Here is a 17,669-nt window from a genome sequence, read left to right as displayed (position 1 = left end):
AAAGGATATAGTTGCACTGGAGAAAGTGCAGAGAAGGGCGACCAAAATGCTACGGGGCATGGAACGTCTGCCCTATGAGTTAAGGCTAAGGAAGTTAGGGCTGTTCAGTTTGGAGAAGAGATGACTGAGGGGGGATATGATGGAGGTCTACAAAATCATGAAATGATTTAAAAAAGTTAATGTAAATTGGTTATTTATTCTCTCAGTTAACAGAAGTAGCACATTTAAAACAAATCGAAAATTATTTTCACTCAGTGCATAGTTAAGCTCTGGAATTCATTGCCAGAGGATGTGGTTACAGCAGTTAGTGGAACTAGGTTTAAAAAAAGGTTTGGATAAGTTCCTAGAGGAAAAATCCATAAACTGCTATTAATGAATAAGCAATAGTAGCTTGAGATCTATTTAATGTTTGGGTACTTGCCAGGTACTTGTGACTTGGATTAGCCACTGTTGGAAACAGAATAGTGCACTTGATGGACCCTTGGTCTGACCCAGTATGGAAATTATTTTCTTATGTGAGGTACACATTAATGGACTCTGGAAATCTCGTTCTGTTTTGTGAAAAGTGAGTGAGCAGCCGCATCTCCTTTTGCCGTCAGACACATGTCAAATTATCCGGCTGCTTGAAGTTATCTGAATCTGACTTACAGGAAAGACGCGCCAAGTTGGAACTGGTGAGTGCAGCGGAACCTTGAGTCAGTCTGGTGCTGCTGGTTCTGGAGAGGACGGGTCTTTCGCAGAGCACCAGCCTCACCCATGTTTAGAGTTCCCAGGCCCTCCTACCTTTGAATGCTCTTCCTGAGGAGCATTTTGCATAGCAGAGTTAACCCACTGCATTGGAAACAGATTTCTGGGACTCACTGGGTGTAATAGGTAAGGTGGGCCTGGAAGGTCTTTTTAATCGGGCTGGTGCCGCCCAATACAGTTGGCACTCCTGCTGCTCCTGTATCTGTCTGCCACATTTTCTTGGTCCCTGATTGCATCTATTGGCTTATTATTGTTATAGACAGAGAGATAGAACAGAAATATATCTGTCTCGTTATAGCTATCTCTATAACTTTATCGCTATAGATCTTTATATTTGTCTCTGTATAGCTATCTATATTTCTATTATTAAAAAAGAAGATAAATATAGGCATATATATAGAGATGGAAAAGCTATGAATCTATAGCTGAGGTGGGTATAAAGAATTACAAATATAGATATAAAGAGAGAGACAAAAGGGAAATATAACAATACAAATATTTGTAAAAAGAAAAAACAAAAACCCTATTGAAATAGATGGAGGGGGCATATTTCAACCAAAATAGACGGAGGGGGGACAGGACTGGAGACAAGCACTACGACTCCCAGCAGGCTCTGGGCCGCGCAGGCGCTTTGGGCCCGTGGCGCATGAAAATGACGTATGCGGCGATACTTCCGGCTTTCTGCTGGCCGCGGCTTTAGGTAGGATTTTTTGCTGTCCTTCTGGCGAAATCGGAGTCCCATTCAGCAGAAGCTTCATCTGAGAGGCCCTTCGTGTCCCGGGGCAAAAGCAGGTTTGGAGCCGCCTGTCTCTGTCATCACAGTGTGGCACACGGTAGCCCGGGGAGGGGCAGTTTGGGTGAAGGGGCTATGAAAGTGGGGAATGAGGATGGAAAAATAGGTGGGGTAAGGTGTCGGCAGTGTGTTAGGGGATGTGAAGTCGAGGACGAGGAGGGAGGAATGGGTGGGTAAGGTGTTGGAGAGGTAAAGGTGTCGGCACTGTTTTTGGGGGTGTGAAGGTGGAGATGAGGAAGGAGGAATGGGTTGGATAAAGGGGTGGGGTGGGGGGGGGGGTGTTTAAAGGTGTCGGCAGTGTGTTAGGAGATGTGAAGGTGGGGAAAGGAGGGAGGAATGGGGTGGGGTAAAGTGTTGGGACCTGTATTAAAGGGGAGGGGAGGTCTCTGATGCTGAGAGTTGTGAATAAAATTTTCAGGAACTGGCAGGGAGCTGCAGGTTTGATGCTGAATTTTAGCCTTGCCCTTAGTAACTTGTTTATCTTTTTTCACATTTCTATTGTGCACCGTTACTCTGAAGCCCTGCAGTGTGCGACATTACGGCAGCCATCATGACGAAGCTAATGGAATGGCTCTTTGGCCTGGCCTTGTTGAGCACAGTATGGGCAACCCTGAGCTTTGACCTCCTCAGCCTGAACCTCCCAGAGACCTACCAGCAGGCCATTTGGCCTTTTCCCATCTACCTGCTGATGATTTTTGGTTGCTACTCCCTGGCTACTATCGGCTTTCGTGTGGCTACCTTCAATGACTGCGAAGACGCAGCCAGGGAGCTACAGGAGCAGATTCAAGAGGCTAAAAAGGACCTTGCTAGACGGGGGCTGAAATTCTGACTTTCTTCCTCATGGTAGCTGTGGGTTGTTAAGGACTGCAAACTGGACTCTTAGACATGGAAATATTTTTACCTTCAAATTTAAGAAAATATGGAAAAAATTAAAGGCTAGTGTAAATCACCTGAAACTCAAGCGGGGGACTCAGGAAATGGTCCCCTTGGAGCAGAACTTCCTGGTGAATAGGTCATGTGCAGACTTGCCAAGTGTCTTATGCTCGCTCTCTCTCTTTCTCTCCTTTTGGATTTCATCTTGATTTCACCTTGAATGACTTGGGATTCAACTACATTCCAGTCTCATGTTTGTGGCATATCAAAGAATTGAATCATGAAATTAAAGCAGTCATTTTCTCTTTTGCTGGCATTTTTGTCCACAGATGCTTTCCAGATGTGATAGTTGGGAGTTGGGTTGTTCTAAAGAGAGAGTATTATCCTAGCTGCAGTAACAAATACCTTTCTAGATTTATATTCATGGTAGATGTCGTTAGTTTGATTCATAGTACCACCTTTCCAATACATCTAAAAAAAAAGAAAAAATGCCCTCAGTACATGAAGAAGCATACAGTGCAATAACAATTAGCACACAAACACTAGCTAAAACCCAAACTATCCAATAAGACAGCATTTAAAACAGTTATAGCAATCCACATAAAAATGTGTATTGTAGAAGGGCCACTGGAAATACGGGTTAAAAATTGCAGTCTCCCTAAGTCCTTCCTCCAGTTTTAGATCATTTAAACTGTTTTCCCCAGCAATTTTCTTGTTTTCTTTTTAACCTTTTTAAAAAAGTTTTCTTTCTTGGCCAAATTACTGGTATCATGTATTAAAGCTATTTATATTCTGCCTATACTGGAACACTGTGCTAAGTGGATAGTATCTGAATGTAATACGCTCTGAAGTGTCATGAAAATCAGAAATAAAAAGAATGATTCTTCTGTCAACCCCTGCTAGCTTTACCCCTTATTCAGTAAGGGGAAATAGCGTGTCCAAAACGCGCGTCCAACCTCCCCCCCCCCCCCCCCCCACCGAACCTAATAGCGCCCGCAACATTCAGATGCATATTGATGGGCCTATTAGATATTCCCACACGATTCAGTAAATAAAATGTGCAGCCAAGCCGCACATTTTACTTTCAGAAATTAGCGCTTACTCAAAGGTAGGCGTTAATTTCTGCCGGCGCCGGGGACGTGCACAGAAAAGCAGTAAAAACTGCCTTTCTGTGCACCCTCCGACTTAATATAGCGATATTAAGTCTGAGGTCACGAAAGTAAAAAAAAAAAAAAATTTGAAATAGGCCCGCGGCTTGAAAACTGGACGCTCAATTTTGCCGGCGTCCGGTTTCCGAACCCGTGGCTGTCAGCGGGCTCGAGAACCGAAGCCGGCAAAATTGAGCGGCGGCTGTCAAACCCGCTGACAGCCGCCGCTCCTGTCCGAAAAGAGGCGCTAGGGACGCGCTAATGTCCCTAGCGCCTCTTTATACCGCCGGGCCTAATTTAAATAAATGTATTTACTGTATCGCGCGCACAGGAGAGTGTATCGCCTGCTCTCCCGCGTTTTTTACTGTATCGGCCCGCCAGTCTGGGAGGCACATCTAACTAGTTTGCTTTTCTAGATAAGCACCCTGAATATGCATGTCTCTGCGGTATGCAAATCTGTCTTGTGCATATTTGTTACAGATCTCCTGAAAACTGGTGGGGGAGCACTGAAGTAAGAAAATATAAACCATCAGCTGCCAGGAGGAAGCTCAGACTTTGTGAGAGGAGAGCAGCATTCCCCTTCCGCCACCAGCGCGGGGAATCTGAGTGCAGCTCCTCTCCCGGCCCTGGTGCACATGTTTCATTCTCATTCTTTCCACTTTGCAAACGAAGGGTTCTTTACAACTGAGAATTTCATGTTCAAACTAGTGTGAAATAGGCTCCACCCCTCCATCAGTACCTGGAATTAAAAGGCACCAGCCCTTTGACCCGTAATAGGCTGTTTCACTTGCCTTTCGTGACAATTGCTGACGCACGCCTCCGCTACGCCTGAGTGACTCTTGTTCATCACTCCCAAAGTGAAAATGTCAGAGGTTCTGAAATGGATTTTTACTAAGGAGAGTTTAGCCTCAGGGGAGGTTGGGGGGAGCCAAGTGTGTTGTGTGTTTTGCTGTGGCTGTAATTAGAGCTGTTTTGATCTGTCACATGCGGTTCCTAAATTACCTGGATCAGAGATACAATGGCTGCTTCTTTTTTTTTTTTTTTTGCATTTTTGACTGAATGCTAATCTGTTTTTGCTGAAAATGAGTCCAGATGATGCACAGATGTATTTATCTAAAAAGGTTGGCACTCACATGACCCCAAGTTATTGGTGAGTTAAATAAAAAAAACCTTCATATGTCTATACAAAAAGTCAAAACATGCCCCACTCATCTCCATGTTAATCTCTTCAGAATTGTTACCATCAAGTCTGGAGGTATCTGTGCTTGCATGAGGCCTTATAGTGCTTTTAGTTGCTTCTTCACTGTGGTTCAGTGTAGTTGGATAACGAATTCCATAGCACTCGATCAGTTACAGCAAATATTTGCTCACGAGTCTTGTGAAAGTGCACTAGATGGGGGGCGAGATTCTGATCTGCTGAGCAGGGGCCCGAGTTGCTCTGTAAATATTTAGGAAAGCCCTACTGCACCTTGGCACTTAATGGCTTACAGCTTTATGGTTTGAATATAAGAATCTTAAATGTGATTCTGCACTGAGCTGGAAGCGTTGTAATTACGTGGCCCGTTCAGGTCAATCTTGATAACTCAAGCAGCTGCGTTCTGGACAATTTGTAGAGTCCTTAAGCTGGCCTGTAGTAGTCGGACGCAAATTGCATTGCAATAATCCAGTGGTTTGGGCTTGCAACACAGTCCTAAAATCCTTTTGGCTAAGAAAAGGTTTAGGTCTCCACAAAAGTCATAAAGGATCCCCTCGCTACCGTCTTAACCTACAGACTTGATGGTAGGTTTGGTCCTAAAATTACAGCATGTGGCCCATTTAGTCTGCCCTCCATCCAACTAATTTTGCATTATAATTCCCATCACTCCCTCAGAGATCCCTTGTATTTATCCCATGCTTTCTTAAATTCAGATACTATTTTCATCTCCACCACCTGCACGGGGAGGCCGTTCCATACATCCCCCACCCTCTCTGTAAAGCAATATTTCCTTACATTACTTCTAAGTCTAACCCCTTTCAACCTCATCACAGGACCCCTAGTTCCAGAGCCGCCTTTGGAAGTATTTAAATGTTTCTATCATATCTCCCCTATCTTGCCTTTCTTCTAGGATATACATGTTCAGATTTTTTTGTTTGTCCCATATGCTTTAGAACGAAGACCAATGCCCATTTCAGTAGCCCCCTCTGGCCCGACTCCATCCTGCTTATATCCTTATGAAAGTGCGGTCTCCAGAACTGTACACAGTATTCCCAGTGAGGTCTCACCAGGGACCGATACAGGGGCAAAATCACCTCCCTTTTTCTGCTGACCAGTCCTCTCCCTATGCAGCCAAGCATCTTTCTGGTTTTTAAAGTCACTTTATCTACTTCTCTGGCCACCTTAAGATTATCAGATATGATCACCCCTCCAAGATCCCCTGAAGACGACGGACAACAGATACGTGGGCAACAGGCTGGGAGCGATATGGTGGTGGATTACCAGGCAGCCGCATCCAGGGGACAATGGTCTGAACAGGTGCAGAGCTCCCTACTGAGTATCTCGTGCAGGGCCCGGCTGTGTAATGCTAATGATGGCCTACAGTCACAGAGTATGAAAAGGACATGTTTGGCGGGATAAGATCACGCCACACACACGTGTGGGTAACTAGTAATAGCCCAGCCCTCACGTGGTCACGCCTCGACGTGTCATTAGGGTGGTTATGTAACAGTCCCAAGCACTGAATTAAAAGGAATGCAGTTCTATTTATAACGACTTTATACAGTGCATTCTTATGTAAGAGTATTTGCTGATCATTTCACAAGTGGAATTCCTGCAAGTGTATATCCTGTGATTATCCCAGGAACAGCAAGGTGGGTGCCTGTCTTGCGGCCGTGTCCATCACACTTTATTAATAAAGCACCTAAAACCATGGCGCTTGCTACATCAGGAATCGGATTTTGAAGTCACTTTTTAGTTTGGGAAGGGTCCTGTGACTTTGGACCAGTGTCGCCCCTCCCCCCCCCCTTTTAAATAAGGACTGTACTTTCCAAGGCTTCATTTGGTTTGTAATCAGGTCAGAGGTGGCAGTGGAGGCCCCAGGAGTGGACCCCTGCAAAGGGCTCATGAACCATAGTCACCTGAATTCAAGGCAGAAGACTCCAAGAATCTGCTAAGCAAAGAAATAATTTCTGCCCTTGGAAATCTCTGTTCTAGGAAAGCACTCTTGTGCTTGTTGAGCAGAAGTAAGAATTCAGCTGAGGGCAGCTATCCACTGGTTTTGGCTGAACCCGACAGTAAGAACTGGTTTGTGGATGCCCCTGCTAGAGTGTGGTGTAGGGCAGGAATGCCAGAGACTTCAACAAGCCCTTGTGAAAAACCAGATATACTATGTCAACCAACTCACCCTTATCCATGTTATGGATTATTAGTAGCAGATCTGCAGTTTCACATTCGAATTTCTTTAGAACTCTGAGGTGAACGCCATCAGGTCCCAGTGATTTGCTACTATTTAGTCTGTCAGTTTGCTCTAGCACTTCTTCCAGATTCATAGTTCCTCAGAATCATCATTAACAAAGAATGGTTCCTGTTGTGGAAAGGTCCCTAATATCCTCTTAGTGAACACCAAAGCAAAGAATTAATTTAGTTTTCCTGCTATGGCCCTATTCTCTCTCAGTGCCCCTTTTACCCACTGCTCAATGATCATGCTGTCTCCCTTACAAGTTTCTGGGTTTTGATTATACTTGAAAAACTTTGTATTGGTTTCGGTCTCTATAGCAAGCTTCGTTTCAAATTCTGATTTGGTGAGTCATATTGTTTTATGTCTAACTTGCCAGTGCATATGCTCTTTCCTATTTTCACATTTAGATCTGCTTTCCATTTTTTGAAGGATGCCATTTTGGCTTTATTTATTTATTTAATTTATTTAAAATTGTTTATAGACCGTGTTTTCAACTAGGGTCGGTCAAAACGGTTTACAGAAGATATATACATAATAAAAACATAAAACCATACATAAAAATAAAACTGATACAATACTAATGACAAATTAAAAACAAATCTGTAACAACCAATTTTCCACACAAAATCAGTCTCTTTCACTTTACCATTAAACCATGCTGGCAGTTGTTTGGTCTTCCTTCGATCTTGTTTTGACTTGTGGAATGGGTTTCCAAGATGGTATTTTTAAAGTTTCTGGGCAGACTTTTAATCAATGTAACTGGCTCCTTTTAGTTTATTTTCTAACTGGTCTCCTCATCTTATAATAGTCTCCCTTTTTAAAATAATAGGTTGTTGTAGTAGATTTATTTTTCCCCTTCAGTGATTATCTCAGGTTTGATTGCTTATGATCACTATTACCAATGCGTCTTGCACCAGAACCTGCACTCTAGTGAGAACTAGATTTAAAGTAGCTCCCCCTTCTTGTCAATTCCAGGAAACAATCATTTCTGGCCTCTAGAACCTTAACCTCTCTATCATGCCCTGTTGAGACATTCACCTAATAAATATTGTGGTCATTTAATAAATACTATGATGCCCATACAGCAATTTGTCTATTGTGCGTATATGAGTTCCCATATGGAACCCCACATCCACTCCTCTTCCTCTCCCAATATTTACATACATTTGATAATGCTGCCTTTTTCCAAGAATGACCTCAAGGCGGATTACAAACAGTTTTTAAACCAAGCAGTTATGGTGCATCGATCGGTCATTTACAGTTAGAACCGCATGGAGAGCACAGGTGTGTATAACTTATAAGCACAGCAGCCTTTCCCCCTTTTAGACAGTTCTTACGAGGCAAAGGGAGCAACGTACGGCCCCTAATGGGGTCCTGCAATCTGATCCTTGATTTTCACGCACGTGGCCAGTAACCCGTTAACCGTGCTTGCCACGCAGTGCAATGAATTAAAATCTCTTATTATTTTTCCCAATTTTGGTAGCCTATCCGACCTCTGTTAGCGTTTCAGTCTCTTTCGCCATGCTGGTCAGCTAGACGGTAGTTTACCCCCATGGCTATGCTCTTCCCCGTCGTGCCTGGAATTTCTGTCCAGAGATTCCAGAGTGCGGTTTCTTTCCTGCAGAGCTGCTATTGTACTCGATTCTCTGCCTGCCTTAACGTGTTGGGAAAGGGAAGATGGGAAATGCAGGCCAGGTCTTCTAATAAGGTGTTAATGTGCACTGAAGCTTGTAGCTTGCTTTTGGTCGGTTGCCGACCATCTCTTTGGACTACGCCCTAGTCAGCTGGCAAACAGGACGTCTACTTCCTTTTGCTGCACAAAGGTTTTACAAATTGCAAAGCTGAACCAGACAAGAATACCTCTTAAAGCACTGGTCAAAGGTCACTTTGAAGGTGCTACTAGCAGTCTGCTTTATTTTTGTGTTCGCCTTTGCGCCCGTCAAAGACGATGGTTGGCGCGCATTGGCCAATGAGGCCCTCTAGCCTCCGTGCAAGGTTCCACCACCCTGCCCCTGCCTGTGCGCTTCCAGGGCGCTCTGGAGACACTGGGTAGCCAGAGGTGAGGAACGGAGGCCTTGTCCCTGCTGAGACTGCCAGCTAAAGGGGTACTTGGAGGTTTTGGAGATGTCACCACTGGACTGACTAGAACCAAATTATCGTAACAACTCGGGCATTGCAGGCTGTGGGATGAAAGACCAAGATCAGTGTGTGCCATGCTAAACTGAGCTGACCCAGGCTCCACAAAAGCAGGAAATTTGAAACTAAACCAAAGTAAAAACCTAGATGAAGAGTGAGAGAGGACCCAGGTGTGTAGACAGGCAGGCGGATAAGGCTGAAACGCAGGGTGGATGTTAAGTGCCCGGAGTTCCCATCCTCTCATGGTAGTGTCTTTGGGGGGGGCAGAGGAAAAGTGAGGACACATTCATGCCATGGGGGGAGGAGGGGAGGGGTGATGCCAGGCCTGGCCAGTTGGGGTGGAGAGAGATGATTCCCAGGGGGTAAAGGCCAGGGGGGACCACCAGCGTGATGTCCCAGTGAAAGATTTATCATGGCAACTAAGGAAGAATCTGTTTGCCAGGATGCAATAAAACTCAGAAGATAATCTATCCCTTCTGTCGCACACCCCCCTTTCTCCTCCTCCATCGTGCTCACAGGCAAAACCACTTCCCTTTCTATCCTGGTGGTACGCGCATGAGAAGCCATTGGTTTGTCGGTTTGTAATTGTGCCAGAGAGACCCTGCGACACCGACAAATCAGTGAGCACCGAGAGAGACTTGAAGGGCAATTCCAGGAAGAGGGGAACGGGAGCTGGAATTTTGCAGATAAGTGGACTGGACGTTCCTGGCAGATTTCATGCATTGTTGGAGGGGAAGCAGAGATATTAGGCGTCATCCATTCCATCGGATCTTACCTCAGTTATACAGATCATGAGGGACTCCATAGTTTGCAAGGGATATTCTTGGTACTTGGAATGAGCACAGTCCCTCTAGCATTAGGGGAATCCTTGATAAAATGTTTCCGGATACAGAGGAACTTGAGAAAGGGACTGGCGTGCGTGGAAACCTCTCTCTGGGTTTCGGTCAGAAAGCGGCGTTCTTGCATGCTTGTATGCAGGCCTGGAGCAGCAGGAACGGAGGCTGAGTGAAGTGTGTCTGATCCTCCCCTCCTCTGGCAGTTCAAGAGCTGCTGCAGAGGCTGAACCCATGCTGATCCCACTCAGAGGAAGAAAAAAAAAAAAAGTATGTCCCAATCTGCTGGGCCCAGCTGCAGTGATAGATTATCTGAAAGTAGGAGGCAGACGAGCTGGGCTGCCCGTTACCTTCACAAACTCTACTTGGTCTCCAACTCCACCACCACTAACTAAGGAATCTCTCTCCGCCGCCTCGTACCACAGCCCCTTGCCCTAGAACGTCCTTTCCACCCAAATGTATGATTTCAACTTTGAATTCCACCCCCCATAATGGGCCTGAGGTCTCCGTTCACCTTCCTGGTGAGCAGGATTAATCGGTCCGGGTGAAATAAGTTCCCTTCCTGCGGGCTTGGAAATTAAAAACAGTAAACCGACAGCACTTGCGCGGAAAGAAAAGGGAGGATAAAGAACCCATGACACCAAATGAATGAAATTGGCAAAAGCAGTTGGATTTTATTGTCAGAAAAGATGCAAATCGGAAGGCATGTACCGTAAAATATACTAACAATGCTACAAAAATAACTCTCTGGGCTCACTGTTGTGCGATTGCTTGGTCCCATTAGTGCTGAATATCAGACAGTAGTGAGGGGGGGGGGAGCAGCAAATTAGGCCAGGACACCATTTTATTAAAGAAGGAGAGACTCTCTCCAGTGGAAACATCCTACAACCCCCCTCCCCTGAACCAAGGCGGCAAAGAGTAATGCCTGGGAGCTGACCCTGCCGGCTGGCAGGAGATCCAGCCCACCACGCGCTTCTAGACGCTTTCTCCACGGCTGGCGAACCCTGGCTCAGGAAGGGTCGCCGCGGTGCCTGCACTCCCTTCCAGAGGGAACAGCGGGGACTGCCCGGCCAGGTGAAACTCTTGTGCTCTCGCTGGAACACAAGTCCACGTCTCGCCCGCCATCACTTCGGTTCGGGTTCAGCTCCAGGTAAACAGAAAATTTCAGGGTTGGGGGTCATCCTGCCCTTTGCCATGATGGACATCTACAGGGGAGACTCGAGTGGTAGCGTCAGATGCAGGCACCGGCCATCACGTGTGCATCCAGTAACGGCAGATCCTCAGCTGAAAGCTGTCGAGGAGCCCAAGCTCCTGCCTGCTCGTTGGAGATCTTGAATTTATACAAAAATCTACGTATACAAATATATTGATACAATGATCAATGATCTGGTTTTTTATTTCAGGCAGAGCGTTGCTTCTGAATGTGTTTTATGGAACTGGTGCCACTCCTGCCCCCCCTTCCAGGCCCTGTCGTCTTTGGAAAACGCTGTAACAGCACTTAAAAGTCCCTTCTCCGTTGTAGTACTGTGGATCTGCCACCAGTACTCGTAAGCTGTGGCCCTGCCTCTTGCAGGCTGCCGTCAGCGCGCCCCCCCCCCCCCCCCACTCCCCCCCACTCCCCCTCGGAGGCCGGGAGCAGGCACTGCCGAGGAAAGCCGTCCGAGCTAGCAGCAGAAGCAAACCCACCTCACAGAATTTGCACCCGTTTCCTGCCCCCCTAATGCCCCGGCATGTGTCGCGGGTACAGCCAGCCACCACCCAATAGTGCCAGACCCGTTTCCCACCACAATCGCGTGGCAGTCAGATTCCTAACTACACCCTTCAGAGGATCCTATGCGGTTCCTTCATTGGTTCGCTGCCAGGACAGGGCCCCCGGCCAGCAGCCTTCAGGCATGAAGGGACTTGTACGAGTACATGTTCTGCTCTGCAGGGTACTGCCAAAACAGCCAGAACCGCAGGAGACTGGTGAATATTCCTGGCACATTGGGTACCTGCAAACGGGAAAGAGCAAAAGAGAGAATGAATACCTAGAAGGAACGATTCGGGGGTGGGGGGGGGGACACACACAGCCTAGTCCCCTTCCCACAGGTACTGCTGCTGCTGCTGCTTTAGTGCATCAAATACAGAAAACTGCGCTATGGCCCGGTTTTTCATAGACTGGGGGAGCCACTAAATCTTTGGCACCCGGTAATGAACGCCAAGTGGTGGCCCCAAGCTGGAGACATGCGAGGAAGGGAGCCGGTGCCATTGCCCGCTGGGCATCACTTACCATGATATAGACATCAGCCAGCTGCCAGCCATACAAAACCCAGGAGGTGGATGCCAGGAACGTGGCCACCGCCAGCGGGAAGGACAAGCACTTGGTGGACTTGGTCTGGATGATTTGTGCCTGCAAACAGATACAGGCGGGGGAATTCTCAATACAGCTGCAGCATTGTCTTGAGTCTCCAAGCAGCGCGGGACCGTTCACATCAAATCTCTGCCAAATTAGAGAGGCCATTTCAGCCTCAACTGAGCCGGCAGCACTTCAAGGGTCTTAACCGAGAAGCCCCGAGAAGCTCTGAATTTAAGAGCCCTGGGACGTGAAGGCCTCCACCTGAGCCAGGAGAATCGGGGGGTGGTGCTCCGCTGCGATCACCATCAGAGCCCAGGATGGGCACTGGGCTGATGCACACAAAGCACGGGCTCGCTGCCAAAGCAATATGCACACGATTCAAATAAAAGGAGAAAAGACAGGAGGTTTAAAAAGAAGGTAGGGCCTGGGTGTGACCACGATAAAAGGTGCACAGCATTGATTCCTAAAATGCGTGATTATATGTTATCTGGGAAATTCTAGCAGAGGATGAGATCTGAAGGCAGCAAGTTGCACTCTGCAGAGCTCACTAGGAGGATGAGATCTGAAGGCAGCAAGTTGCACTCTGCAGAGCTCACTAGGAGGATGAGATCTGAAGGCAGCAAGTTGCACTCTGCAGAGCTCACTAGGAGGATGAGATCTGAAGGCAGCAAGTTGCACTCTGCAGAGCTCACTAGGAGGATGGCTTTCTTGCTCTGCAAAGGGATGGCTCAGTTCCAGTGACAGAAGCCTAAACTGACACCCACAAGCCAGCCCTGAATTACCTAGAGGCTGTTGCTTGAGCCTTTTGGGCCAGCTGTAAAGGGACGGCTGCTGCTGAATAACCCGTGGCGGGGGGGGGGGGGGGGGGTGGGTACACACCAGGTCGGCCATTGGTGAGAGATACATGCTGATCGTGAAGACGCTGCAGAACAGCCCCAGCTGATTCAGGCGGACATCCAGCTCCGGGATCCTGAGGTAGAAATAGCAGTAGCCCAGGACCAGCACCCCCAGCGAGAGGAGAATCTTCACCAGGACAGAGCACTAGAGAACAAAAAAAACCCAAAAACCAGTCCCAATATAAGTGACTGCGTGTCCCAACCGATCCGGATCTCGGTTCCCTTGCTGTAGCACCCCGGGGCTCGATTAATATGAACCAGGCAATATCCTGCACAGGAGGACCCGCTGCACGTGTAAGCTGAACCACAGCCAGTGGCAGGGCAGAGATTAAGGCTCGGTCCTGAAGCCTCCTGCGGTGGGATGTACCATTGCCCTGAAGGCCACCCGCCACACTTCCTGGACCAGCAGAGCTACCCTAGCATAAGATTAAGGGGGTGCAGTGACCGAGCTGTAGTGGTGATAAACTTGGTCAAAACTCAGCCCTGAGTCAGGGAACACAAAAGGTAACAGCAATGACCCTTAGCATGCCCCCCCGCCCCCTCGCTTGGTACCTTCTCTGGGGTAAAGAAGGAGTAAACGAAGATGTATAAAGTCTGCAGCAATGCCCCGGTGCTGTTCACGATGATCAGTGTCCAGTCGGTTTTCAGGTACCCATAGTACAGCCAGCCCAGGTTACTATGGAGGAAGAGCAGAAACGTCGCCTTAGCTGTGAGCAGAGCAGACAGACTGCAGGCAGGCGGTTAGCGAGGGGCCTGCACTTTCATGTGAGGCTGGAGTCCTAGCGCGTTTTCTTCCGGGACGCCGGATTGCCAAGTCCTGAGGAAGCGCAGGAATGGCCTAGGAGAGGTGACGCTACTTGACTTGTGTCTCTCTCGGCTATTTTGTAAGCTCTTGGGAGCAGGGACTGTACAGTGCTGTGTACAGTTAGAGGATGGGGGTCTGCTGTGCTTGGGACTGCTCAACTCACAGTTTCTCAGGGGAGGACCAGGGACACTCGCTTGTCGCCCCACAGGGCTCCTACCTACTTGAGGTGGGTGGTGAGGAAAGGCAGGAACTGGATATTGTCGGCACTCCTGGTGGAGAACATCTTACGCAGATCTGCCCTGAGGAGAAAAGTCAGGAGAATAAATGAACATTAAAGGCTGTGGGGGGGGGGGGGAGAATCTCAGGATCTTGGTGGCTCTGTCCTGTTTTAGCAGAAGGAGGGGGGGGCTCAGGATCTTGGTGGCTCTGTCCTGTTTTTAGCAGAAGGAGGGGGGGCTCAGGATCTTGGTGGCTCTGTCCTGTTTTAGCAGAAGGAGGGGGGGCTCAGGGTCTTGGTGGCTCTGTCCTGTTTTAGCAGAAGGAGGGGGGGTGCTCAGGGTCTTGGTGGCTCTGTCCTGTTTTAGCAGAAGGAGGGGGGGCTCAGGATCTTGGTGGCTCTGTCCTGTTTTAGCAGAAGGAGGGGGGGGGCTCAGGATCTTGGTGGCTCTGTCCTGTTTTAGCAGAAGGAGGGGGGGGGGCTCAGGATCTTGGTGGCTCTGTCCTGTTTTAGCAGAAGGAGGGGGGGGCTCAGGATCTTGGTGGCTCTGTCCTGTTTTAGCAGAAGGAGGGGGGGCTCAGGATCTTGGTGGCTCTGTCCTGTTTTAGCAGAAGGAGGGGGGGCTCAGGATCTTGGTGGCTCTGTCCTGTTTTAGCAGAAGGAGGGGGGGCTCAGGATCTTGGTGGTTCTGTCCTGTTTTAGCAGAAGGGGGGGGGGGGCTCAGGATCTTGGTGGCTCTGTCCTGTTTTAGCAGAAGGAGGGGGGGCTCAGGGTCTTGGTGGCTCTGTCCTGTTTTAGCAGAAGGAGGGGGGGGCTCAGGATCTTGGTGGCTCTGTCCTGTTTTAGCAGAAGGAGGGGGGGCTCAGGATCTTGGTGGTTCTGTCCTGTTTTAGCAGAAGGAGGGGGGGGCTCAGGATCTTGGTGGTTCTGTCCTGTTTTAGCAGAAGGAGGGGGGGCTCAGGATCTTGGTGGCTCTGTCCTGTTTTAGCAGAAGGAGGGGGGGGGCTCAGGATCTTGGTGGCTCTGTCCTGTTTTAGCAGAAGGAGGGGGGGGGCTCAGGATCTTGGTGGCTCTGTCCTGTTTTAGCAGAAGGAGGGGGGGGGCTCAGGATCTTGGTGGCTCTGTCCTGTTTTAGCAGAAGGAGGGGGGGGGGCTCAGGATCTTGGTGGCTCTGTCCTGTTTTAGCAGAAGGAGGGGGGGGGGTTTCTCACGACATGAAATGGGCAGAGGTGCTCCTCAACCCCTCCCACAAAGGGGGAGTTTCCTTTTAAATCGGGAGGGAACTCAGCGCTCCCCGGCTCCGGGGGGGGGGGAAGAGAGCGCGGACCCCTTGCCCCTATGGACAAACGCTGCCGCCCTCCTGCTCCCCCCTCCCTCTCCGGTGTTCGCAACATCCTTCGGGCGGAGCGACGATCACCCCCCCGGGAGCTCGCGGTATTATTCCCGCCCGCTCTTCCTCCCCCTCTCCCAGGCCCCGATCTCCGGTTCCACTCATGGGATCCGATCCGCGGGCTCGCTGCAGACCTCGCCGTCTCCCTCCAATCCCGGGCCCCGATCCCCGGCCTCTCCCCGCCCCGGTGGCACTCACAGGCCGGCGGAGAACATGGCGAGGGTGCAGAGCACGCAGGCCCCGGAGAGCAGCGCCAGAGCGTCCGCCATGCTCCCCTCTCGTCCTTCTCCTCCTCCTCCCGGCCACAGAGGCAGGAGGGAGGGAGCCGGAACCGGAACCTGCAAATGTCGCACAGCCAGAATCTCACCATTAACCCTCCCGCCCCCCACCCCCAAAATCACTTCCCCCGACCATAATCCCCCAAATCACAATATCACTATAACCCATTCCCCACCCCAAAATTACCTCCCGGACCATAAATCCCCATCCCCTACCCTCATTCCAAAATCACCTCCCTAGGCCATAAACCCCCCCCCCCAACCCAAAATTACATCCCCAGACTATAACCCCCTATTCCTACCTTCATCCCAGAATCTTACTATATAACTTTCCCATGCCTACCCTCATTCCAAAATCACCTTCCCAGAATCTGACCATAACCCCCACCCCCATCCCTTTCTCTACGCCAAAATAACCTCCCCATATCATAACCCCACCCGACCATCATCTCCCCAGACCATAACACTCTCCTACCCTCATCCCAAAATCAGCTCTCCACACCATAACCTCCCCAAAATGTCACCATAACCCATCTCCCACCCTAAAATCATTCCCCCACCCCAAAATCACCTCCCTGACCATAAACCCCATCCCCAAAATAACCTTTCCTGACCATTAACCCCATCCCTTACCCTCATTCCAAAATCACCTTCCCAAACCATAACCCCCACCTTCATCCTAAAATTACCTCCCCGGAATCTGACCATAACCCCCCCCCCCCCCCCACCCCTACCCCAAAATAAACTCTCCAGATCATGACCTCACCCCACCCCTAATCATCTCCCCAGGCAATAACCCCCACTATCCCAAAATCACCTCCTCAGAATCTGAACCTAACCCACCCACCCCACCTCTACCCCAAATCACCTTCCCAAACCATAACCCCCCTCCTACCCAGATCCCCAAATCATCTCCCAAACCATAACCCCTCTCCATTCCAAAATCACCTCCCCAGATTCTTGTTCAGAAACACACACACTCTCCAAAACTCATAAACACCCCCCCAACTCTCCAAAACTCCAGCCCAGACTCTGACCACAACTATCCTCCGCCTCCAAATAATCAGTCCACAGAGTCCAGCGCCCTGCCTCCAACAGAGTCCAGTTTGAGTCACAAGTATCCAGTAGATCCCACAAAGTAGATTAAACGTTGGGGTGGGGAGATTTGACCTTCTTCAAAACTACACCTCACCAAAGCCGACACTGGCCCAGCACCCCAAATATCCATCAGTCCCCACAAAGAAGGCCCCTTCTACGGATAGCCAGGTGACACTGCGGGCTCATCGTGCTTGGAGCCCAGCAGGTAGTGTTTCACTTACCTGTCTCACACTCTTTGTCTCCTCTTTAGAAAAATATTTCCCACCAGGTCTCTTCTGTGGTTGTTTCTCTCATATCCCTATTTTCCAGAATGATGCCTGTGTCAAATTCTGCTGATGATCAGCACTGTTGCACCCCGCTGTTCATGGGTGTGGCTAACAAGGAAGAGCTTTCAAAACCTTTCAATGCTGATATTTCCCAGGGAATGCAGTAACAAAACCCAGGGGCGAGCAGCTCAGGAGTGGCATGAGAGGGTGACAGGAGATCTAGCTGGGATCCTACCTGATGACCACTTTTTTTTTTTTTTCTGTGACAAGGGAATTCTATGAGGGGGGCGAACTACTGCGAGACTGGTAGGCAGCCTTGAGTAATATAGATGAGAGGAAGTCATTTTAATTTCATTCCATTTCTGGCACATATACCACAGCACCGGATCCTGAGATCTGCTCAACACAGTGTTTGTCAAT

The 17,669-nt window shown here is 49.0% G+C and overlaps 2 protein-coding genes and 1 long non-coding RNA gene across 6 annotated transcripts; 1 reads left to right on the top strand and 2 right to left on the bottom strand.

Annotated features, from left to right (window-relative positions):
* The first annotated feature begins 1,306 nt into the window (after nt 1–1,306).
* On the top strand, nt 1,307–2,721 carry DPM3 (dolichyl-phosphate mannosyltransferase subunit 3, regulatory). 3 transcript variants are annotated; one of them, XM_029581317.1, is made up of 2 exons: nt 1,307–1,447; nt 2,060–2,721. In XM_029581317.1, exons 1-2 carry the CDS (start codon nt 1,407–1,409, stop codon nt 2,367–2,369), a joined length of 351 nt encoding a protein of 116 aa, XP_029437177.1. In that variant the 5' UTR covers nt 1,307–1,406; the 3' UTR covers nt 2,370–2,721. The 3 variants fall into 3 exon arrangements, with proteins under 3 accessions (XP_029437177.1, XP_029437178.1, XP_029437179.1); XM_029581318.1 differs by having other exon boundaries at nt 1,383–1,539; XM_029581319.1 differs by having other exon boundaries at nt 1,400–1,580.
* A 25-nt stretch (nt 2,722–2,746) lies between these two features.
* Nucleotides 2,747–10,148, bottom strand: LOC115078406. Its single transcript, XR_003853112.1, has 2 exons — nt 9,907–10,148; nt 2,747–2,884 (listed from the first exon to the last, which is right to left on the bottom strand). It is a non-coding gene; the product is annotated as an uncharacterized LOC115078406 (long non-coding RNA).
* A 465-nt stretch (nt 10,149–10,613) lies between these two features.
* Nucleotides 10,614–15,959, bottom strand: SLC50A1 (solute carrier family 50 member 1). 2 transcript variants are annotated; one of them, XM_029580265.1, is made up of 6 exons: nt 15,806–15,959; nt 14,222–14,299; nt 13,748–13,871; nt 13,179–13,340; nt 12,234–12,353; nt 10,614–11,955 (listed from the first exon to the last, which is right to left on the bottom strand). In XM_029580265.1, exons 1-6 carry the CDS (start codon nt 15,874–15,876, stop codon nt 11,851–11,853), a joined length of 660 nt encoding a protein of 219 aa, XP_029436125.1. In that variant the 5' UTR covers nt 15,877–15,959; the 3' UTR covers nt 10,614–11,850. The 2 variants fall into 2 exon arrangements, with proteins under 2 accessions (XP_029436125.1, XP_029436126.1); XM_029580266.1 differs by having other exon boundaries at nt 14,222–14,294; nt 15,806–15,933.
* Between the last annotated feature and the right edge of the window lie 1,710 nt (nt 15,960–17,669).

Source organism: Rhinatrema bivittatum, chromosome 16, assembly GCF_901001135.1.
Source record: "Rhinatrema bivittatum chromosome 16, aRhiBiv1.1, whole genome shotgun sequence".
NCBI classification, from domain to species: Eukaryota; Metazoa; Chordata; class Amphibia; order Gymnophiona; family Rhinatrematidae; genus Rhinatrema; species Rhinatrema bivittatum.
Note: the sequence above shows the minus strand (reverse complement) of the source record. Positions and strands in the feature narration are given on the sequence as shown.

Coding starts and splice junctions, on each gene's coding strand:
- DPM3 (XM_029581317.1), top strand. CDS start 1,407: ATGCGGCGATACTTCCGGCTTTCTGCTGGCCGCGGCTTTAG. Junction 1,448..2,059: donor TCTGCTGGCCGCGGCTTTAG/GTAGGATTTTTT, acceptor GTTACTCTGAAG/CCCTGCAGTGTGCGACATTA.
- SLC50A1 (XM_029580265.1), bottom strand. CDS start 15,876: ATGGCGGACGCTCTGGCGCTGCTCTCCGGGGCCTGCGTGCTCTGCACC. Junction 13,872..14,221: donor TTCCTCACCACCCACCTCAA/GTAGGTAGGAGC, acceptor CTTCCTCCATAG/TAACCTGGGCTGGCTGTACT. Junction 11,956..12,233: donor TGGCTGATGTCTATATCATG/GTAAGTGATGCC, acceptor TCCCGTTTGCAG/GTACCCAATGTGCCAGGAAT.